Genomic DNA, 25,272 nt, shown 5'->3' on the forward strand with positions numbered 1-25,272 from the left:
GGGCATGAAATCAACGTACGTAGCAGGACACAGTGAAAACTCTTACACCAATTGACTAAACACCTAAGAATGTTTATACCCCCACGACCAAAATGGAAGTGTTAAATATATGAGAACGAACGTTTCTTTATATCTTCTATGCTGAATTATCCTAGTGCAATGCAACAATAGATTCCCCATAGTATTTTGGTCCATCATTGATATGTAATTAATTAATGCAGTCAATTTATGGTTGGAGAAAAACAATACTACAATATCATAAAGTTCGGCAAGTCGCATCAAAAGTGTTTTGTGAACCTTCTGGAGTCTCACTTTATTAACGTTGAGGGCGGGACGCACTTCTCCCACCTGTGATTAACATCAACAATCAGTTCCAGGAAATGTGCAGCTTAGAGTTTTCCTTCCAAATTATGACCTCACATTCAAGCCTGAGGAATACTACATAGTGAATAAGTGGCCTATACGTGACCTATAAGTGACCTATAAGTGGCCTATAAGTGACCTATAAGTGACCTATAAGTGACCTATAAGTGGCCTATAAGTGACCTATAAATGGCCTATAAGTGACCTATAAGTGGCCGCCTATTGAAACGAAGAGTCGGCCAGTTCACTTGATCTAGGACACAAGGGACATCAAAGAACATAAACTCTCAAACGCTTCTAATACAGAAATAAAAAGGTGTCTCTGTCCCGCCCGCATAACTTACCGCAAACTGACAGACGTTGTCATTCAGGCATCTAAAATACTCATTCTCGTTGAGTAAAACATCAATCCTCACGTCATGAACTTTGACCTCGGGTTTCAGTCGCACGGTAATGAAAGATATGTGGGGCTCTGTAGAACAGAAAATAAGGTTAAACAGAGTTATAGATATGGAACTGAACTGCAGTGACTAAATTCCCTATAAGCCGAGATGCTAGAGAGTTGAGACCTACACCTATCACTTAAAACTTAATACTCCCCCAGCCATACCCAGTTTGTCTGAAAATTTCAACATCATCAGATTAATAGATTTAAAAGCAAACAATAACACTGTTGAGAATTCAGACACAGCTTTGTGAAGTGCACAAAGAATCCAATGACTCAATAGGTGTTAAATCATGAGTTAATAATAGTCAGTATGCATAATAACTTGTAAAGAGAAATAAAGCCAGTCTTTGAGAGAATAGAGTCATGTCAGCACAAACTTTTGGCACAAACAAAACCAACCTTTAGGATAAAATGGTGGAAATAAGAGACAAAAGATTAATTCTGTTCCACTTGGACCCATTTTCACGTCGATCAGTCTAGCACAGTAGCTCTGTAAATCATTAAAAAACAAAAAGAAAGGAGAAACAGTGAACTTAAGTGAGAGAGACAGGGTGGTCAAAGCAGGGATGAGCCTGGGGTAAAAAAAAAATCATGGAACTTTGCAAATATTGCGGTATAGGCTCCAGTTTGCATATGCTACAGTGTGTTAGGATAATAGTTTTTGTCCTGAGGTAGAAATGAAATCACGGATATTCCGCGAATTCGCGGAAAAAGCTTGTGCCTGTCAAAGAGGGTTCAATGCTGACTAGGGGTGGTGGGAAGCGGGGGAGGAGGCATAAACTCTGACAGTTAGACAGACATTTGACATTGACTTGACGGGTAAAATAACAAAGTTACCTCAAACATTTCTGACGCAACAGATCCTCTGTGCATTGATTTTCTCAATTCTAGTTTCATCAATTCTAGTATTTGAAAGTTTCTTCAACAAGAGGGCAATGTTTAACTTGACTGTTTTGTGTCTTAATTTTTTTTACTTTTTTCATTACAATGAATTATAATTTTAATATTTCGTCAAAGCTCTTTTATTCACAAAAATGGTGGGAACGTTACTTAAAGTATACTGCCAAGTTCACTCTCCCAACTGCCTCGTCTCCCTAGCTCTTAATTTTTTAGATGAAACACAAAGTTAAAGGATCCTGTAAACACTCCTGCAACTATCAAAATTTAAAAAGTGACCCGCAGAGTCAAAACTACAGAATGAAAGAAAACTTTTCTACATGAAATTGATATTCAACTGGTCATAGCTGATTGCTCAGCAAAATTACTGAAAAACTTCTCAACTGTAGGTCAAAATCAGATCTTCATAGCATTTTGTATCATAAATATGTGGAATTTTTTGGGGTTTAAATTTGGTCATATATTTGCGTAATTGCATCTGGCAACAAAATGGAGGATAATGTCATCATGGCAATTGAGCTGCAAAAATGCCTTTTGTTTTTCCTATATAACATTTCAATCATTTATCCACAGATGAAAATAACATCTCTGTAACAAGAGTTGCAGTTCTGAATATAACATCTTAATACAGAGAACAATGACTGTTGAGCAAGTATTCCAATTTTTTTAAGGTTTCAAGGATAAATCAACAAGAAGATTATAATAGACTAAGTAAAGCTTTCAAGGGAATAACAGACTCCCCACCCCCCCCCCCCACTTACTGTGATTTAAAACTTCCTGCAGTCATCAAAGTTTTAGCCAGTCAAAATAGCTTTATACATTCAATCAACAATACCTTGAGTTTGGGACAGAGATACCGAGATGGAGTTTTCAACTAACAATGTGGAAAAAACGTTTTCTTGAATATGTACATTAAAATTTGTCTGCCATTATAATATCTTATTAATGCTTTCAAGTGTATTAAATCACACAAGGGGGAAAAAAATGCTTGCGCTGACTGTCAACTTTTAGATCAGACTTATTGCCCCTCTGACCCTGAAGTTAATTCCCCTGTTATTATTCAAATTTAATTTGGATCTTTCCTCTGGGGAAGAATTTTGAATCTTAAAACTTACAGAGAAAATGCCCTTTTGGAAAACTGAGCAAAACTTTCATCAAAAAAGGTTAGACTCACCTTCACGACTTTATACATTTGACCAAAATGTTTTAATAACTTCTTGGTGGAGATCTCTCGTATGGTACCGTGAAAGTAACTTCCTCTGCCATCTACCACCATTGGCTCACAAATAGTTGTCTGTTAAGAGAGGGTAGGGAGGCAGGGGGGGAGGGGGAAAACAAAAAACAAAATTTATCACACTACCTTGTCAAGTAATGCGATGTGTCAAAAGTAGGTTACTGGGCAATCTGCATCATCCTACAGCCGAGCTGCTTAAGATCATGGAGGTAAGATGGAATCTTTTGTGCAGACATGTTGGTCTGCCAAAATTATCTCTATTATTTGATATTTCCTTCAGCCTTGCTGCAGGGGATTTTTTCTGCTGCTGCAGCTTGGCTTTTCGACACGGTATGAGTTTACAAGGCAAGCCCTCCAAAAGTTTAATGCATATATGCATGGGGCTTAATGTAGTTTCCATTAAAACAAAAGTAAATAGTGTAGAAAATGTAACAGAAACACAATTTGACCAATTTCAAAGCTTGTGCCACTGCCGATTTTAGATAGGACTGAAGTTTCTACATTTCTTTTGGGAGAGTGCATTGCAGAAAATGACCACTCATTTGATGAATGTTTTGGCTTCCTCACCATTTTGTAGACACAGACAAAGATGTCATAGTTTTTTTGTTTGGATCCCTCATAAGCTCCATTTCCACGAATTGGCCAAATTTTGGCTAAAAAGTCCATTATCACAACTCTGTTGTATATTTGAATACTACAAGAATAAAATGCCGCATCCACTTGTTTCATACGAACCACATTCACTAAAACAGGGATACTAACCACTCTATTTCCTTTGGTGTCTGCCTCTCTCAGGAAGAGCCTGCGATACTTGGTCCTTACGATGACCTCCTCGGCTGCTTCTCTTCTTTTCTCCCATTTTTTCTTTATCTCGGCCAGTTCGCTACCTTTTTTCTTCTTTATTTCTGCTGCAGATTCGTCGCTGAAATAAATCTGTAATGGATCATAACGAGGTAGACCCTTGAAAAGTATTCCGAACACCGAAAGATGAAACTAGGCGCAATTGGTGTCAGAGCAGAATGTAGCACCGAGAAGCTTAGGCTTCGCAGAACTGTCCGATTGTAAACGTTAGAGTAGCCTACATGCGAACATTCTTCGCGATGAAGCTGGATAGTGCGATGTATAAACAACGAAGAGTTTGCTGTACACAAAGACCACGAAACCACCGATCTACAACATATATGGCAGCTTAAGGAGTTTCTGAAAACATATCGAATTTATAAGAAATTTCACCGAAAATTAAGGAAGAAATTAATCTGTATACAAACGCAATTTTTGTTGTGATTACTGTAGGTACTGTACGGAGCATGGGTTATGTCGCAATCTGCATTAGCGTAGATGACGTAACGTTCTGTACTGTTCAAATCACATTGGAAATGTCCATCCTTAACGATTAAAAAATTGTTTCTCTGTCAAACGCAACATTAGCGTTCTCATACTTTGACAACATGTTTGGAAAATTATTTATCATTTTTAAGGTAACTTCTTTTGGCCACCAGACAATCCTTAAGCTTAAATGTCATAGTGTTGAGAGTAGGGTGTGGGGCAGGGGAGGGGGGTGAGGTGGGTGGGTGGGAGGGAGGGTAATAAACAGCTGTACTATGTTTCGTGCTGATGCGAACAAAAACATATTTGTTGGTCAAAGACAGTGACACAAGGACACATGATGCAGTAAAGTCTGCGACCAGAAATAGACCCGGAATAAAACCACTACAGCAGATTTTCGGTACTGGAATCCATACTCTTACTTGAGGTTTTTTTTTTTTTTTTACGTTCTCAGAGTTTGTACTTCGAGAAAGTAAATTTCATGTACTCATTATTGCATACTCAAATTTGTACTCAAGTTTGCTGCATTACACTATTCCATTTATTTAGTGCCAATTCCAGACTAAAATAATATCAAATCACTTTACGATGTACAATCGCAGACTTGTTGTCAACTTCAGGTTTCAAATAGCTTAAACTAAACATAATATTGCACGCAAGGTTTACATCACATAACAAGGATTACGTTAAAATGAACGCATTATCATCTTTTAACATTCAAACGTAAACTTAAACATAATATTGCACGCATGGCTTACATCACATAACAAGGATTACGTTAAATGAACGCATTATCATCTGTAAAAATTCAAACGTAAACCTAAACATAATATTGCACGCAAGGTTTACATCCCATAACAAGGATTACGTTAAATGAACGCATTATCATCTGTAAAAATTCAAACGTAAACCTAAACATAATATTGCACGCAAGGTTTACATCCCATAACAAGGATTACGTTAAATGAAAGCATTATCATCTGTAAAAATTCAAACGTAAACCTAAACATAATATTGCACGTAAGGTTTACATCCCATAACAAGGATTACGTTAAATGAACGCATTATCATCTGTAAAAATTCAAACGTAAACTTAAACATAATATTGCACGCAAGGTTTACATCACATAACAAGGATTACGTTAAATGAACGCATTATCATCTGTAAAAATTCAAACGTAAACTTAAACATAATATTGCACGCAAGGATTACATCCCATAACAAGGATTACGTTAAAATGAACGCATTATCATTTGTAAAAATTCAAACATATACTTACCACCTTGTCTTCGTGCTCATTAATCTCGTAAACTCTCTCGGCCAGGAAGAGGCTGTATTTTTGATGAGGTCGAAACCATCCAAAATGGCTCAAATTGTTCCTATCGGTAAAAGACAGTCATGGATGTTTACTCTTTGGCTGGTTTGACAAAAAAACTACCTCAACAATTCCTCATAGTTGAGTAACTTTTTATGAAAGTGCAAACAACAATCCAAGATGTTAGGTGTCCAACAAACACTTTAAAAAAATCAAAAAAAAAACTTTCCATTTTACCTAAGACCCAGTTTCCTCAAACCAGAAGCAATGATGAGCTATTATTCAGGAATTACCAGCAATGAGTTGCTTAGAATTTGATTAAATTCTGGGTGGTTTGCAATAGGAGCAAGTAGTGACAAACTTTGCCCATGTGACTTGTGGCCCATAAAAATCCTACGTTTGCCAATTGACTTTTGTGTTGCATATGAGGAAAGTGACAACAGTGTCGCTTAAAGGGTGTGAAGACTCGCGCAAAAAGAAATGTCTAATGCCGGTAAGCTGACCTAGTTTCGAATGAGGTGTAACAAAAGTGTTAGACACCACCATCGATGCCAAAATATACGGACACAGCTTGCTACCTTCGGTAATTAGACACTAGTGTACAGTCAATACATACAGCTGCCGTCAATATACCCACAGCACAGTATACAAACGATACAGTGAAGGACATCTCAGATCCAGCTAAAGATAACAATTAAGGTATCACGTTTCATTACTGTCTGCATTTTGTAGCGACAAGCAGAAAACTTCACTTACAAGCAACGGAAAGTTAACTTTTTCAGAGCATGGCACGTGGTTTGGGGCGAGTCTTCAATGCCTTTAAGTCATTTATGAAGAGCTACCCGTTGCTACATGAGAGGTAGCAGACAGCTACCTGTTGCTACATGAGAGGTAAACAAACAATGATGACAATACCTGTCGTATTTCCAAACAAAGATATTTCCGGCAGTATCCACGGTGACCATATCATCAAAGTTACTAATGAATCCCACACAGATGAGGGGCACCCTATGACCTCGGAATAACTCCCCTCTGATGTCCTGGCCGAGGTAGTTATCTCTCGGAACTGAAATCTGCCAACACAAAATCAGGAAATGTATGACAAATGAGCAGATTTTTGTCAGTGGTCACACCATGGATGAGACAGACAAAAGTTGGTGAGTATTATTTGGAACTAGAGAATAAGAAAAACAGACACATTGAAGTAACCAGGCAGTTCTGTAAAAAACCCATGAATCCTTTTTTAAAAACATAAACATATAAGTATAGAATAAAATAGTAAGTAACAAGTACACTGAGGGCCATTTGTGTTGGGAAACAAAGAGAAACAATTGTCATCCCCTACCCCACCCCCCCACCCTCCATGCAGAGCACTGAGTTTAGTTTTCAAAAGCAGACATATTTACGTAGGTACCTCATTTTGGATGATTTCTTTTCATTAAAAGCTAACATCTAGGCATACTTAAATGATCAATATAAAACTATTAACTACTTGCTTAGGGAACTGAATTTCACTCGCTGTATGTTTGAGGTACAATTTCGTACGATTGAGAGCAAATTCTCGCATCACTCGACACCTCTGAGTGATTCCATTCTTGGTTTTCATTCCTAAGACTATCGAAAAGCCTTTCCGTACAGTTTTGACAATAATTCCTCTCCACCCCGCTGTCAGTAGTAGCTCCATTACCTCCCACCCAGGGGCGGACTGGGTCTTAAAACCGGCCCGGGCATTTTCCACCTATAGACCGGCCCATTATTCATTGATATGCCACTTACATAGTGATCGCCGTCCTGGTGGAGGGGTCTAAGGGGAGGGGGGTGTCACCTTCCCCATTGAGAAGTTAAGGACTGCCTAGATGCAAAATGGTACTATATTTCTCAATTTTGTACGTTACAATAATCCTTTAGAAATGACCCAAAAATAATTTTCCAGAAGCTACACTTGATTAAACTGAGGAAAGTTAAAAAGGTAAACAAAAGTAGAGAAAAATATATGTTTTAGACTGGATTTTATTGATAAAAAAAACCTAAATAAAATCTATTAGCACAGACGGGTTGCCAATAGCACGTTCTTTTGTTATGAACTAACAGGGTAACTAACATGGTGGTGATTTCATGAGCTGCTTCCCACAGTTAAAAATATATTTCTACACAGCCCGTCTGTATTCTATTAACTACTGTGAAAATGGGCTGTAACTTTTACCAGGCTCCCCAGCCCACCAGCCCACCGGGCCAGCGGCCCACCGGGCATTGCCCAAATGCCTGTGTGGCCAGTCCGCCTCTGCCCCCACCCCAGGGAATGGAGATAATTAAGGTAGTGGACTGATGCTCTCTGTAACTCTTCCGCACCGTCACATCTTAACTTTCATGCTCAATTCTCTGCGACCATATTTTGGGATGGCACGCCGGTAGGATATATGCATTCCCTCACATGTTGCATAAACAGCAACATATTAACAATTGTTTCAGAATTTAAATATCTCAAAAACACTAGAACCATCTGAAACAAAAACATCATTTCAGATTTGTGATAACATTATGAAAGAAAGGATATATATTGCTATGAACTAACCTCTGGAAAATGAATATTGGGGGCAGCAGCATCCGATTCCACTGAAGTGTCAAAAACAGCATTGCACTTCAACAGATCGCCACTCTGGAGACCAACTACAATCGAATTCTGAGAAAAGGAAGACAAAGAAAAATGAAAAAGCAATATAAGGTAATTCATAAATTAGGTTTTTCAAATCTATGTTCACCAGATATTTATGTCTTATGTCTGATAGTTGGATGAATCTCTAATATTTTTGCATAGCTGGTCAGCTATTGTATAATAATGTTATGTTGAGAAAAATCGTAGAAAAGGACGCAAAATGCTGCTTTAATACAAACATTTCAAATGCCAACACTTTTCATGGTTGGTGGAGGTGTCATATGGTTGGGTGTGGTGTTGTGATTTTTAAGTTTTTATCATGTGACGTGTTGTAATAGATCTTAATAAACAAATATGGTAGGTTAGTATCTATGATAATACACAATAAATTAAATATACCACAAAATTAATTGATAATTATGATACCTTTAATACATACAATATTATCAATCATACAAAGGTAAGTGTTTTTCTTCTACGACATACCTGTGTAGCTAAGAGGGTGCAAGCGGGGTGAAAAGCGGCCACAGAGGGGAAATCAGTTTCTTTCTGTGCACCAGTGTCAGATAACGGACCTACAAGAAGCAAAAGAACCCAATATTAAAGATATCATGAATTTTTCTCTCAGTGAAGCTTTTGATGCAAAAGTAAGGATTAAAATAGGGCTGTTGCCAACCAAGAAGCAGGAAAACTTGGAGAAACATTGGGTAGGAGTAAGTAGGAGTAAAATCGGTTTTTATCAGTATACATGAAATTGTCATTAGTATGAAAATTCCCTATCCAGTCCAATTGGCTGACAGGTTTTCCCTAAATAATTAATACTGATGGAGTGCTCTTCAACATACTGGACATTCTCTTCTGACTGGTCCTCTGTCGATGAAACTAATGCACTTGAAAATAAAATAATCAGGTGGTCAGGGATGAAAAAAAATCATGGAACTTTGCAAAAACTGCGGTATAGGCTCCAGTTTGAGTATGCTACAGTGTGTTAGGATAATAGTTTTTGTCCCCGAGGTAGAAAAGAAATCACGGATATTCCGCGAATTCGAGGAAAAAGCTGATTCCAGTGTGGTGCTGTTCAACATAATGGACCGTCTCTTCTGAATATGGTCCTCTGTCCATGGAACTGACGGACCAAGGACCATTCCAGCATCTTAAAAAAGATGTTAAATGATGAATATTAGACGTGATAGGTACACTGACAGTCTCATCTCATAGAGATGTGGTTACCTGAGATGTGTTTACTGGCTATTTAACTATACTGTAGGGAAATTCCGTACACTGCTGCTATGGGCTTTTGCTGATGACACTACATGCAGTTATGCCTAGCAGCTAACAGTTGATATGACTGTGTGGTGATCCTGTTCATGAAATGTATGTGTCTCTCAAACATATGCCGACAATGGCCTGGCCTCGAGAGCATCCCGAAAGCTAAATCCGGCTGTGGTATGTAGTGACAGAAGCTCGATATGACAGAATCCCTGCGATAAACTGTGTTTCAACTCTATTCATGTGCAGTACTCCAACACACTCAAACGTGCATGCTTTTTATTCTTCATACTCATCTATATTGTATTTTATTCTGCAGTTTTATTACATATTATGTGTCATATATATTTTTTTTTTACTGTTACATAGCGTTTTAGAGCACTTTTTTGGATTTTACGCTTCATAAAATAAATTATTATTAAAATTATTAAATGATGGTTCTCACCAGCCTGAAAATTAAAGTCGTTCTCCTGATCGTCCATGGTGATTAGCAGGGTCAGTTGGGGCGGTACAGAATCGGTGCTGGTATTCTTCACAAGGTCCAACTCCTTAGCATCTTTCACCAGTCTTCTACCGGGAAGGGTTGACCATACTCGAAGCATTCCCTGTTAAAATCAGAAACCAACAACCTTCTACATGTTAAAACAGGGTTTTGGGTTTCATTCAATGTTTTCCAAAAAAACAAAATGGCAGTTTTTCTGCTTTATGTGTTAAATTTAAACATCTAATAAAAAAAAATAAATAAATAAAATGTGCATAAGTATTAAAATCGAATGCAACAATATTTTACCTAGCTTCTTTAAATTGTGACACTGTACAACAGTGGCAGGATGGAGAGAGGGGGGAGGGAGGGCAGCTTATCCCTTCTTCCCCCTGTTCCTATGCTTGATGCCATAGGTTGTGTTGAAAAGGTACATTTTGTTGTGTAAGGCGACCAAATTTAATGTTTATTTACCAAATAAAGAATTCATGAACCAGAAAACTGTCAGGAAACGAAGAAACAATTAGGTAGAATCGGCATAAACCGGGAGAAGCATCTTGAGCTCCACCAATTGATCTAGTCAGCCCTTACTTGGTAATTATCTCTCTAAACCATGGATGTGCTCTGAATCGGGATACCAATTTCAGATACAGTAACTTTGTTACCAGAGATAAACCAATTTATTGTTAATGGTTTTATGTGCTGTTCTGAGGAAGTCTGTTCCTTTAAAAAAAATTGTTTTGTCATTATATCATCTTGAAGTAAAATTCCAGCAGACTTTTTTTGAGCTTTTGGTTTCGATAATATTCAGGTGGCTTATTCACAGAGGAAAGTAATATTTCTACAAAGAAACTTTTCATTTTAACAAAGAGAAATACAGAGAAAAGGCCAACAAAGCAAACTTTTAAAAGCAAGGTTAACAACTTCCATTTCAGGCATAAGTCAATAAGAACCTAATGCTAGGAAGGTAACACCTCCAAGAACAACTTCCACGACGTTATTTCAGACTACCTATTGTGTTCTACTCTATGGATGATGAGTCAAGGGTGTAGCCAGTGAAAATAGCTTAAATTCAATCAACAATTTCTTCATTAATGGACAAGATATTGAGATGGGGGATTTCATCAAACGCTGTGAAATATTTTGAACTTTTAATGAAATCCCTACATCGTCTACAAATGTAATGTCACTTTAAAGCAAACAAGAAAGAGGAAATTAACCGACAAATTATCACAAAGGTTTACTTACGGAATCATTGACATTCATAATTCTATTTCCATCTAAACTCCATGTGAGGCTGATGAGTGGGTCACCGAGGGCACTTTCATTCCTGATATACCTCACTGCTTGAGGCTGGTCTTGCATCAAACTGTATGTGATGATATCTCCTGCAAGAGACATGTCACAGAAAGTGACTTAGTATTTAACAAGGACAGGGTATGTTCATAGATGGTGATGTGACGATATCTCCTGCAAGAGACATGTCACAGAAAGTGACTTAGTATTTAACAAGGACAGGGTATGTTCATAGATGGTGATGTGACGATATCTCCTGCAAGAGACATGTCACAGAAAGTGACTTAGTATTTAACAAGGACAGGGTATGTTCATAGATGGTGATGTGACGTTATCACCTGCAAGAGACATGTCACAGAAAGTGACTTAGTATTTAACAAGGACAGGGTATGTTCATAGATGGTGATGTGATGATATCTCCTGCAAGAGACATGTCACAGAAAGTGACTTAGTATTTAACAAGGACAGGGTATGTTCATAGATGGTGATGTGATGATATCTCCTGCAAGAGACATGTCACAGAAAGTGACTGAGTATTTAACAAGGACAGGGTATGTTCATAGATGGTAATGTGATGATATCTCCTGTAAGAGACATGTCACAGAAAGTGACTCAGAATTTAACAAGTACAGGGTATGTTCATAGATGGTAATGTGATGATATCTCCTGTAAGAGACATGTCACAGAAAGTGACTTAGAATTTAACAAGGACAGGGTATGTTCATAGATGGTGATGTGATGATATCTCCTGCAAGAGACATGTCACAGAAAGTGACTTAGTATTTAACAAGGACAGGGTATGTTCATAGATGGTGATGTGATGATATCTCTTGCAAGAGACATGTCACAGAAAGTGACTTAGTATTTAACAAGGACAGGGTATGTTCATAGATGGTAATGTGATGATATCTCCTGCAAGAGACATGTCACAGAAAGTGACTTAGTATTTAACAAGGACAGGGTATGTTCATAGATGGTGATGTGATGATATCTCTTGCAGGAGACATGTCACAGAAAGTGTGACTTAGTATTTAACAAGGACAGGGTATGTTCATAGATGGTAATGTGATGATATCTCCTGCAAGAGACATGTCACAGAAAGTGACTTAGTATCTAACAAGGACAGGGTATGTTCATAGATGGTGATGTGATGATATCTCTTGCAAGAGACATGTCACAGAAAGTGACTTAGTATTTAACAAGGACAGGGTATGTTCATAGATGGTGATGTGATGATATCTCCTGCAAGACATGTCACAGAAAGTGACTTAGTATTTAACAAGGACAGGGTATGTGCACAGACGGTGATGGGAAGGGTGCAGAATGTCAAGGTATCATGTGTGGATGTGACTAGGGGTGGGAGAGGAGGAGGGGAGGGGGAAATATGTGTTGGAGTGAGTGGGTGGGGCCTTTGGTCTTCTTGTCATAGGGAACTTCTGAAAGTATGCTCATACATAATTGTAAATATGAGAATCTTTCTAGTATTCCACAAGAATGTGTCAATGTTCCCTAGTTTTGAACTATACGAGAGACCGCCTTATCTAGCTGTCTTCCCTCTGCTGTAAATCCATCCAATCTTAATTCCGCTCAGTAACATGAGCAGGAGATTATGTATTTCGGGGATGTTTAATATTTCTCCTGTATATGGCTACATCATCAAAACTATGACATTTTCAAATGCAAATCATGATGTTTTCAATGCAGGCTTGACTTTGTATTGCATTGAGTTTCACCTCAGTTCACCTCAAGTATGCTCACCTTTCATGGTACCGACAGCTATCTGCTGTTGATTAGCAGAAACTTCTACTGCAGAGACACCAATCACCTTCTTATTGATGTTCAACAATGTTGACTCTATAGTAAATTGCTGTAAAATAATGAATAAAATGCCCCCAAAAAGAAGAAGAAGAAAACACAATGGGTCAATAAAAAGTAACATATTATAAACCATAATGCCGAAAAAATGTTAACAAACAATAATAATGTGATAAAAACAAGTGAATCTGCATTTGTTTATTGTGTATATTCGATAGGATCTAGGCACAGTTTTCAGCCATTAGAAATACACCCAAATAGTGGAACTTGTTGTAATGAATGTACAGTGTCCCAATGGCTCAACGATTTTGAGGCAGTTTTCTTTTTGCGGTATGCTTCCTAAATTCAAACTTCACATGTCCCCCTGCCATTTCCAAGAGTGCCCCACTCCCACCCCCCACTCCCACCCGCCCCCCCACCCACCAGATTAAATCCTCCTCCACACTCCTCTGCCCTCTTCTCTTGCTGTTCTCTCATGCAAAATGAATTAATTCTGTCACTTACTTTCCAGCACTCGATTTCGTGATGTTTATAAATTCTAAAGGCGGGGACATCTTCGATAAAGTTCAAATCGAAGGTTCTTAATGAAAGAAAATTGAGTTGCTGAGTATCTGGATCAAGAAGGGCCAAAGCTCCTGCTGGTTGAACAGCATCTGATGTTTGTAACAGTTGCGTGTGCTGCCAAATGTTTTTCCTGCAGTGAACAAGAAAGACTGTTGTATATGACAGTTACAAAAGACAGTTTTGAACACACTGTTGTCTAACAACTAAACTTCATTCATAGACTTGATACATATAGTACAAGTACACTAATGGAAAAATAACTGCCAGTGGGTATGTGCTGGGGCTTCAATTTTATTTTGGATGAGGAGTCGAGGGTGGGAGAGGGAGGAAGGGGAGGGGCCGGAGGAAGGGGAGGGGCTAACTTGTGTTGGCAGTACAACTAGGCTAATGATTAAACAACTGGGAGTGAGTGAACCTCGGGCATCGTCTTTTTTTTTGGGGGGGGGGTGAAGAATGGGGAACACTTGTGTGTCTTGCCCCATCAATACAACGCACTAGCAGTACAGCTAGTCTATTAAATGGGAAATTAATATGAGTGGGTTTGCTGAGGGGAGGGGGGGGGGGTTAGGGAGGAGGTGCACAGCCATCTTTCTTTATCATATACAATCTTTAAAAGTTCTTTAAATGTGCTTACTTGTCTTACCACATTGTCAATATATTCTTCGTCACAGAGTGCTATGATCACAGGATAGAACCAATCATTATTGACAAATTTGTTCAATGCCAATGGGATCAGTAGTTAGTATTTTCATCTATAATACCAATCGGTTGACAAGAACAATAGCACAAGGATGATTTTCATTCTTATTCCCTTGGCCTTGCCCCTCCTCACCCCCCCCCCCCACATACCCATCAACTGTAAGAGAAAGTATATGAATATGCATAAATTTGTGATGATTCAAACTTCACATATATACTCTTCTAAAGTTTGCTAATTGTTACATAAACACAAACTCACCTCTTGGATTGCCTCTCTGTAACCATATGATGGTACGTTCCTGTCACAAGATCATAAGCTGGGTCGTCCCTACCCCGGTTTCCCACGACGGCCGTCTCAGCGGACCTAATAATGATCTGCTCCATTTGCCAGAGTATGTAACGCTCACAGTTTACGGGCTCCAGTACGGTACTACATACCGACTCGGCCGGACGCCGGTCCAGCAGATCCTCTGAGAGTGGATTGGCTAATTTTTGCTGATCCTGTTGCGATTCTCTTTCTTCCCTGTTCTGTTTCCTTGCTTTGAGTTGGAATTCCGAAATGTCTACAATCTTTTGGAATTGTTCCTCTTCGGATTTGTCCACTGCATTGTTGATGAGGTGCACTAGTAACTCTCTTATCTGTAACCAAAATGAGAAAATCCCTTTTAGCTATGACACGTACAGGTGATAAGATCTCTAGGTAACACAGGGGGTATGACAAAGGTAGCTACTAGCTATGACAAAGGTAGCTATGACAAAGGTAGCTATGACAAAGGTTATCAAATGCTGTATAGTTATAAAAGGAAGGGGACGCTGATAGCAATGATATCACCAAAAGGCAATGAAACTTAGTAGTTAGCATCACTGAAAGCAATGAAACTAAGTATCACCAAAAGCAATGAAACTAAGTATCACCGAAAGCAATGAAACTTAGTAGTTAGTATCGCTGAAGTCAATGAAACTGCGTAGTTAGTATTACTGGAAGCAATAAACTAAGTATCACTGAAAGCAATGAAACTGAGTAGTTAGTTTCACCAAAAGCAATGAAACTGAGAAGTTAGCATCACTGAAAGCAATGAAACTAAGTATCACTGAAAGCAATGAAACTAAGTATCACTGAAAGCAATGAAACTAAGTATCATCAAAAGCAATGAAACTTAGTAGTTAGCATCACTGAAAGCAATGAAACTAAGTATCACCAATAGCAATGAAACTTAGTAGTTAGTATCGCTGAAGTCAATGAAACTGCGTAGTTAGTATTACTGGAAGCAATAAACTAAGTATCACTGAAAGCAATGAAACTGAGTAGTTAGTTTCACCAAAAGCAATGAAACTGAGAAGTTAGCATCACTGAAAGCAATGAAACTAAGTATCACTGAAAGCAATGAAACTAAGTATCACTGAAAGCAATGAAACTAAGTATCATCAAAAGCAATGAAACTTAGTAGTTAGCATCACTGAAAGCAATGAAACTAAGTATCACCAAAAGCAATGAAACTAAGTATCACCAAAAGCAATGAAACTAAGTATCACCGAAAGCAATGAAACTTAGTAGTTAGTATCGCTGAAGTCAATGAAACTAAGTATCACCAATAGCAATGAAACTTAGTAGTTAGTATCGCTGAAGTCAATGAAACTGCGTAGTTAGTATTACTGGAAGCAATAAACTAAGTATCACTGAAAGCAATGAAACTGAGTAGTTAGTTTCACCAAAAGCAATGAAACTGAGAAGTTAGCATCACTGAAAGCAATGAAACTAAGTATCACTGAAAGCAATGAAACTAAGTATCACTGAAAGCAATGAAACTAAGTATCATCAAAAGCAATGAAACTTAGTAGTTAGCATCACTGAAGTCAATGAAACTAAGTATCACCAATAGCAATGAAACTTAGTAGTTAGTATCGCTGAAGTCAATGAAACTGCGTAGTTAGTATTACTGGAAGCAATAAACTAAGTATCACTGAAAGCAATGAAACTGAGTAGTTAGTTTCACCAAAAGCAATGAAACTGAGAAGTTAGCATCACTGAAAGCAATGAAACTAAGTATCACTGAAAGCAATGAAACTAAGTATCACTGAAAGCAATGAAACTAAGTATCATCAAAAGCAATGAAACTTAGTAGTTAGCATCACTGAAAGCAATGAAACTAAGTATCACCAATAGCAATGAAACTTAGTAGTTAGTATCGCTGAAGTCAATGAAACTGCGTAGTTAGTATTACTGGAAGCAATAAACTAAGTATCACTGAAAGCAATGAAACTGAGTAGTTAGTTTCACCAAAAGCAATGAAACTGAGAAGTTAGCATCACTGAAAGCAATGAAACTAAGTATCACTGAAAGCAATGAAACTAAGTATCACTGAAAGCAATGAAACTAAGTATCATCAAAAGCAATGAAACTTAGTAGTTAGCATCACTGAAAGCAATGAAACTAAGTATCATTGAAAGCAATGAAACTAAGTATCACTGAAAGCAATGAAACTAAGTATCACCGAGAGCAATGAAACTAAGTATCACTGAAAGCAATGAAACTTAGTAGTTAGCATCACTGAAAGCAATGAAACTAAGTAGTTAGCATCACTGAAAGCAATGAAACTAAGTAGTTAGCATCACTGAAAGCAATGAAACTAAGTAGTTAGCATCACTGAAAGCAATGAAACTAAGTATCACTGAAAGCAATGACACTAAGTATCACAGAAAGTAAAGAAACTGAGTTGTTAGTATCATTGAAAGCAATTAAACGAATTATCACTGAAAACAATGAAACTAAGCATCACCGAAAGCAATGAAACCGAGTAGTTAGCATCACCGAGAGCAATGAAACTAAGTATCACCAAAAGCAATGAAACTAAGTAGTTAGCATCACTGAAAGCAATGAAACTAAGTATCACCAAAAGCAATGAAACTAAGTATCACAGAAAGCAATGAAACTGAGTATCACTGAAAGCAATGAAACTAAGTATCACCAAAAGCAATGAAACTTAGTAGTTAACATCACTGAAAGCAATGAAACTAAGTATCACTGACTGCATTGAAACTAAGTATCAAAGAAAGCATCGAAACTTAGTAGTTAGCATCACTGAAAGCAATGAAACTAAGTATCACCGAAAGCAATGAAACTTAGTTTCACCAAAAGCAATGAAACTAAGTTTCAACAAAAGCAATGAAACTTAGTAGTTAGTATCGCTGAAAGCAATGAAACTAAGTCGTTAGTATTACTGGAAGCAATGAAACAAAGTATCACCAAAAGCAATGAAACTAAGTATCACCAAAAGCAATGAAACTAAGTATCACAGAAAGCAATGAAACTTAGTATCACTGAAAGCAATGAAACTAAGTATCACCAAAAGCAATGAAACTTAGTAGTTAACATCACTGAAAGCAATGAAACTAAGTATCACTGACTGCATTGAAACTAAGTATCAAAGAAAGCATCGAAACTCAGTAGTTAGCATCACTGAAAGCAATGAAACTAAGTATCACCGAAAGCAATGAAACTAAGTATCACAGAAAGCAATGAAACTTAGTATCACTGAAAGCAATGAAACTTAGTATCACAGAAAGCAATGAAACTTAGTATCACTGAAAGCAATGAAACTAAGTCGTTAGTATTACTGGAAGCAATGAAACTAAGTATCACTGAAAGCAACGGAACTGAAGTGCACTGAAAGTAACGAAAAAGTATTGAAAGCGATGAAAATACAGTCAGTACCACTGCAAGCAATAAAACTTTGCATCACTGGCAGCTGTGAAATATAGTATCGTTGAAACCAACAAGAAAATATCAATCACGTAATGGAGTAGTATTGATTTTGTTTGTTAGAATAAATGATTCAAATCCTTAAAATTACCAAATAGTACTCCGGTGCCTGCCATGATGATATTACAGTTTCTGGGGAGATGAAATTTGTCGAACGCCTTCCGAGTTGTTCCAAATTCTCTGCCGATCGAGACAAATCTGATTCATCTCTTTTTGGCAAACTTGAGTCTTGATCTAAATACAAAAAAAAAAAAAAAACGAAGAAAAAAAGCAGATGAGATAGACAGAGCTACAGGAGTGTAGGTAGAATTGAGTAAAAATGAAATATTTGTAAAATTTGATATATAATTCATATATAAGATGACATCACAGAAAATAAAAAAAAACTCATATCATGGCAGAGATATATATTAAGAAGTAGACTGGTTCGTGATATTACTGCCTTTTGTTTTATGATATGACACAGATGATATAACAATAACAGCGACGTCTGTTATCTTAATTGGCTGCTATTTACTTCATTTCTACATACTGGCTTCTATGTGTAGAGCTGTACTAATACTCAATATAACTGCTTCAAGGCTACCACCTATTCTAACAAAGGCACACCATTTTCTTTGGGGGGGGAGGGTGGGATGGGGCAGGGGATGATGTGTATAGTTTAGTGAAATTTCTGCGAGCTATTAGCATACAATTTCACCTGATATATTTTACAACTTATTACATCCTTATTCATTCATTAAACTACCTGACTTTGGTAACACCCCTATAGGACTGCCCCATCTTTCCTTGGCTTTGATGAGCCTTTCTTGCTCCTCTGCCAACCGCCTTTGTTCCTTTTTCAATTGCTGTACCTGTTTTTGTGTCCAGCCATACTCTTTATCTCTTTCCTATAAAATAAAAAAATATATAATTTATTTGAAAACACCAAAATGATAGATGGAAAGGTTAAAAAGAAGACGTTGGTGTAAGTGATGGTATGGTGATGAGACAGTAAACCCCCCCCCCCTGAGCCAGTGGCGGAGCTAGGGGTATTGGTCAGGGGGGGGCGAGAATGGTCTGTAGGGGTGCTTTCGACACCATCTAAGCGGAGCTCCACCATAGGTTGGCGCGGAGCGTACAGAAATATTTTTGAGTAAAGATACTCCCTAGATCACCAGAAATGACCCTTTCCGGGCCTTGCTTATTTGCAGATAAACGAAGAATAAATAGGTGTCATGGCCATTTTGTCAGAAAATTACACCAACAAAATGTGACAAATGTCAATAGGTATTTGAGAGCGCAATAAAAAAGTCAAAAATCGCGAATAAGTAAAAAGTGGTAAAAAGCTGAAAAGGGCGCCAGCAGTCCATTTGAGTCCGTCAGGGGGGGCATCCGCCCCCTCTGACTATATGGACGCTCGGCCACTGCCCACCTCCTCATATGTATTGCATTTCTTGTTGAGCACCTACCATGGAACATAAATTCTTGACCAGGCCTAATGAGGGGGTGGGGGGGTTGGTGGGGTATGGGATGCTTAGGCCTGGGTCAATTAGGGGGACAGGGAAGTATTGGATACAGAATATTGAACTCTCATTTCATAATATATTCATAAGGAAACATGGGGACTTCAAAAGGGGGTCTTAACCATGGACCATGAGAGGGGTCGGGGGGGGGAAGGTTTTCTAGGGAGCTAAAGGCTATGAGGATTGAAGACTTCAAAAAGGGTCTCGGCCCCAACTTGGCTCTTCACGACCCTGCTCTTGACTTATTCAAACTACACAAATGGTGATTACTTCCGCTCTTCTAGTTTCTTGCTTTGTAGTTATACAACAGTTTCTGTACCTCTCTCAGTAACTGGAGAACTGGTGAGCTCCTATCCTGGGGTTAATCCTTCATATCAAGACAATGGTAGTCACATTAGTACCCTGACGATATTTGCATACTAAACATGCATGCAGTATCAAGTTCATTTAGTATCCTAGTCAATCTCAAAGATTTGCTTTTCATTGGTGCTAAAACATAAAATTTACAAACATGAATACCAAAAGCGAAAAATTTACATGTACAAGCAGAAGTATAGAATAAGTAAGCAGTAAAAACAGTTCAGAAATACCAAGAAAAATTTTCAAAAGGACCCCAAAAAATGAAGAAATGACACACATTTGTAAAAGTGAAGATTGCACAGGGAAAACAAGACTTACAGCAATTTGAGGCACATTTGGAAAATGAAAATTGCACACTTAGTTTTGAGACACCTAAGTATATCAGAGTTTTTGGATTTCATGTGGAAGACTGTTCCAGGCTCTGGCAGAATGCACTGGAAGGATTCTTTGTGGACCCTTTCTATATACACATCTAGTTCATATCGCTTTTGTCTGGGTTTTTATTTTTCTTCTGTTTAGTTGCTTGCCTTCTCATTTTCAAAAAGAGATGGTTTGGTGTAAATATGTGTTTGCAGAAGTGACTTCACATGGATTGGATGTCAAATGAGCCTCTGTAGGCTTCCAAACCCTCCTGATAATACTCAAAGCCAAACTTTGCCCAGATAGCATCAGCATAGGCAAAGGAGGCAAGGGGGCTGGGGGGGCTGCACCCCCCCCCCGAACTAATTTTTTTGTGAAAATTTGGGCATTATGCTGAAAATTTTTCGGGCACCTGCTGAAAGAAAAATAATTTGCAATGTGTTTTTCAATGGTTAAACTGATATTATTATTATCATTATTATTGTAACGACTTCCCCAATAATTCTAACCAATATGAAAGGGTAATAACACGGCAAATGACTGTATGTTATTGGCATGCGATGTCAAAACCGATGCATGCCTATATGATATGCACATTTACATGTTGAACGCGCGCAGAGCGTGCAAAAAATTTGGTTATATTTTTCGGGAAAGTCGTTACAGCCCCCCAAATCAAATTTGGCTCCTACTCCTATGAGCATCAGTGTGGAAAGGTTGACTTGTAATGGGTGTAAATTATCTTAAACCATTGATAATATACTTCTATCATATCAGGATCACCCACTGAAATCAAGAAACTTCAGCAAAAGTACCCCGTTTTATTTTTTTATGATTATACTGAGGGTTTTGTACAAAGGGACATATTCCAGCTGTCTCTAGCCTACCATTCACCTCAGTTGGAACTACATCAGGTATGGGTACATTTGGAATTATTACACGCCTTTATGAAAAGACATGAATGAAAAATGACTTTTGAAAGATTTCTTGCTAGTCTAGATAAGCAGTTCTAGGAGACCTTGAATACTTTCTACCAATTCTCAAATTGATATTTTGGGCCTTTTGCACACCATTTTCAGCATTGGAAAAACAAAAACACACATTTTCAGGGCAAAAATAGTCTGTAGATAATACATCAAGCCAATTTTCAAAACATTTCAAAGAATATTTTGTTTAACAATAACTGACTGTCAAAACCTCAGTGATTCACATATTGCTCAATTCAGTGGGCGCTTTAATGATACTTTTGAAAATTTCTCAGTCTTCTTTCGTTTCTTTTAGTCTTCTTTTCTTGCGAAGCAAGACATAATTTGTGTTAAAATACTTATGTTTGTAAGGGCCCATAGAAGGACTGTATCACATATATGCTATGTAGGAGTAACTCTTTCCTGCATCTTTGGCTTCAGCTGCCTGAAATCATGGGATAAGGTTTCTCATGTAAATCAACATAACAACATTCCAGAGCTATTTGAGGATGGTTGTAAAATTTGGGTTTCCGGGATCCTAAATCTTCTTAGGGAAGTCTATGTCTTGCCGTCAGCTCACCTTTTGCCTTTCATTTAAAGCCCTCTGCAACTGCTCTGGACTTCTTGCTTTGTAATCTAACCAAGGACCTGGAAGAAAGGCAAATAAAATCACAGAAGAAAGGATGACATACAGTAGATAGCTTGGACTTAAAGGGTGTGAAGACTTGCGCAAAAAGAAACATCTAATGCCGGTAATCTGACCTACTTTCGAATGAGGTGTAACAGAAGTGTTAGACACCACCATCGATCCCAGAAAAGACACACACACAGCTTGCTACCATCGGTAATTAGACACTAGTGTACAGTTAGTACATACACCTGCGGTCAATACCCACAGCAGAGTGTACAAACAATACAGCGATGGACATCTCAGGTCCAGCTAAAGATAACAAGGTATCACGTTTCATTACTGTACTGTCTGCATTTTGTAGCGACACGAACAAAACGTCACTTGCAAGCAACGGAAAGTTAACTTTTTCAGATGGCCGCACGCGGTTTGGGGCGAGTCTTCAATGCCTTTAACAAGAAAGGAAATTCACTTTATCAGTGGCCAATTACTTATCCCCATTTTCAACTGACTCTGCCCTGAAATTTCTCCCGACAGAGAGGTTTATTCTTTACCTATTCATTTTGTCCTTCGTGACAGGTTGGAACATTGAGAAAAGCAATTTATGAAATTATAGATGCCCCTACATAAAACGTTGGTGCCACCCCTCCTTAAATTATTGTGCCCCTCCATAAATTGTTGGGGCTACCGACCTGTGTAAGTAGCTTACCAGATGTAGTTTTTGAAGTTGAATGACTTGGCTTCGTCCTTCTGTCAAATTCAGGGTGTCTTTCCAAAAGGGTTTGAAAATTACGAGCTTTCTCAATAATGTCTTTGTCTGAAGCGACTGTGAATGATCCTCTTCGTAGCATGCTGCTTCATATTATAAATCCAAAATGTGACATCTGGAGAAGAGAAATAAGGTAACAGTGAAATTATAAAATATATCTAGCCTAGAGTAGTCCTACAGTGTACAGTATATGGACATTCCAATGAACTTTACAGAGTTTACACTAAGCTACAACATTGAGTTACCTACACATAATAGAACATTCTTGTTTTTAATGTTTCGCATGAAATTATTGTTTCAAAAATATTACATTTAAAACAAGCTCATTTTCTCAGAAAATAATTTTCTATTATTTTCCACTTTTTTTACATTTTCTGCAAATTCGTCAGACTGCTTTTCTTTTCTGTTTTTATTAATAACAGGAGAGAACAATGCCAGTATTTACACAATGGAACAGCAAATCCTAAACTACAGGATCCTGTGAATTTAACTACATTTAACTACAAGTATGTCCTTTCCTGGTACTAATATTGTACTGTTAATATTTCACAATATTACACATTTACAGCATATGTTTAAATTTCTCTAGTTGTGCTGCTAGTGTATTTGAAAAAAAAGTATATATAAAATGGTTTAATCTTGCTGTGTTTTTGTTTCCCTATGGTCAGAGTTGATCAAAATTTCAGGAAAACGTTTCAACAAATAGCTGGGTTAACAATTATTTTGTTCAGTGGCAATGATAAATATATTACTTCACCAAGTCACTGTGACTTTAAGAAAGAAATTGAACAATTGCATTACTGTGCACTGCTAACAAAAGTAACAAGTAACTGTCAGTGCTACTGACAGTACTGTAGCCCAATTCAGGTAGATGGGTGAAGTTATTTGTGAACATGCCTAGGCTAGTAGTAGTAGTAAGTTGAGTCTCGTCTATCCGACATGCTCAGTGATTAACCTCCGCCACGTATCACGATCTTGCGCAAGGAATATTGCTTCCTCGAAATTGTTAATATTAATGGTGTGAACATGCCTACAACTGCAAATTGCATATTTTCTTCTTTCACTCACTGTATAAATTGAGGCTTTTGCAATTTGACTTATCAATACGGCAGCTACAGTGAGAGTTGTAACTCATAGTAATACCAATTACTAGTAATACTATAGGCTAGGCTGTGTACTAACTGCTACAAGTATATACAACAGTTAACACGCGAAGTTAGTGAACAGGATAATACCACTACTAGGCTTGGCCTAACTTAGTACAGTAACAACTAACTAACATATACTAGGCCTAGTCTACCATAACCTAGGAAATTAATTATAACCACTTTGCTGCATTCTGTGCGAATAGTTTGGCGATTTGGATAAACTTGTAATGTGGGACTATTCGATATCATCGATTGTCCTTTACTCTTCTTAGCTTTCTCTGAGAAAATGCAGAATAGTCAAGCAGTGCAACACTATATACGAGAAACATATACCCAAAGACAAGAACATTCGCGTCCAACGTTACCGTGAGTGACAACCACAGACTTCAACTAGTTAGAAGCTACTTCTCACAGCTGACAAAGCTACGCTTTGCATTGGATTCGATACTCGTTTGCGCCATCTTTTCAAACACAAACCCTATGTTGGCTACGTTATTGTAACACAAAACATGTGGGCGACAACCATGCACCGAACTACGAACAGGTTTCGTCTAAACAAGTCGTTGAGTAACGATTTCGTTGTCCTATGTTATCGTTGTACAGCCTTCCTTCTAACAGGATAAACATATTATTTACATATAACCAATAAAATAATAAATAATAATAGCCAGTAAATGGGAATTTCCAAAATCACCCGTATAATTTTCTTTTAATATGAAATACTACATTTATGTTTGTAAAGTAAAGAACTAAAAACTGAGAATATTTCGCTCACCTACTGAAAGAAAAATAATTTGCAATGTGTTTTTCAATGGTTTAACTTATAAATTATGATCATTTTTATTGTAATGACTTCCCCAACAATTATTACCAATCAGGAAGGGTAATAACACGAACAATGTCTGTATGTTATTGGCATGCCATGTAATAACCGATGCATGCCTATATGATATGGGCATTAAAATGGCCAAAAAATTTGGTTATATTTTTTGGGCAAGTCGTTACAGCCCCCCCCCCCCCCCAATCATTGTATACCATAGAGACAATATGAATACTGAACTTACTTGAAGCTAGCGAACAGGATCAACCCACCCAATATAGCAAAATTAGTACAAATGTAAACCGAATTGAAGCTGGCGAACGTCGACGGTAGTTTTATTAGGCACTTTTATTAGAGTATTCAAAATCATACGAAGTTTTGTATGGTGGATCGCGAGACGCGAGATACAATTTCTCAAAGTGGCAAGGATAACGTGGTAAATATGACTTATTAAAGGTCAATTTTGACCGAAATTCTTCATTTTCTAGGTCATTCACTATCACAGGAATGTATGAATAGGCCTAGGTAAATTAGAGTGCGACAGTCGGAAATTCCGACTGTCGTACTCCAATTTTCCAACTATAGTCAGTTTTACCAAG

General features: G+C 37.7%; 1 protein-coding gene across 3 annotated transcripts in view; it reads right to left on the bottom strand.

Annotated features, from left to right (window-relative positions):
• LOC139975082 (uncharacterized) overlaps positions 1–24,243 on the bottom strand; it is a 28,520-nt gene extending 4,277 nt beyond the window's left edge. For 2 of the 3 annotated variants that reach the window (XR_011795649.1, XM_071982702.1), the window contains exons 1-18: positions 24,031–24,207; positions 22,646–22,820; positions 21,889–21,956; positions 18,870–19,011; positions 18,213–18,355; positions 14,621–15,000; positions 13,603–13,792; positions 13,042–13,150; positions 11,236–11,375; positions 9,952–10,111; positions 8,724–8,812; positions 8,157–8,264; positions 6,500–6,657; positions 5,549–5,648; positions 3,705–3,875; positions 2,883–3,002; positions 1,211–1,301; positions 708–835 (exon numbers count right to left, since the gene is read on the bottom strand). Coding sequence is in view for 2 of the 3 variants with exons in the window: in XM_071982702.1 (XP_071838803.1) it covers positions 708–835; positions 1,211–1,301; positions 2,883–3,002; positions 3,705–3,875; positions 5,549–5,648; positions 6,500–6,657; positions 8,157–8,264; positions 8,724–8,812; positions 9,952–10,111; positions 11,236–11,375; positions 13,042–13,150; positions 13,603–13,792; positions 14,621–15,000; positions 18,213–18,355; positions 18,870–19,011; positions 21,889–21,956; positions 22,646–22,787 (2,439 nt within the window). In the remaining variant the exon portion in view is untranslated. The other variant, XM_071982703.1, reaches the window with a different exon arrangement.
• Positions 24,244–25,272: the final 1,029 nt, after the last annotated feature.

The sequence above is a fragment of the Apostichopus japonicus genome, chromosome 10 (genome assembly GCF_037975245.1).
Source record: "Apostichopus japonicus isolate 1M-3 chromosome 10, ASM3797524v1, whole genome shotgun sequence".
In the NCBI taxonomy this organism is placed as follows: domain Eukaryota; kingdom Metazoa; phylum Echinodermata; class Holothuroidea; order Aspidochirotida; family Stichopodidae; genus Apostichopus; species Apostichopus japonicus.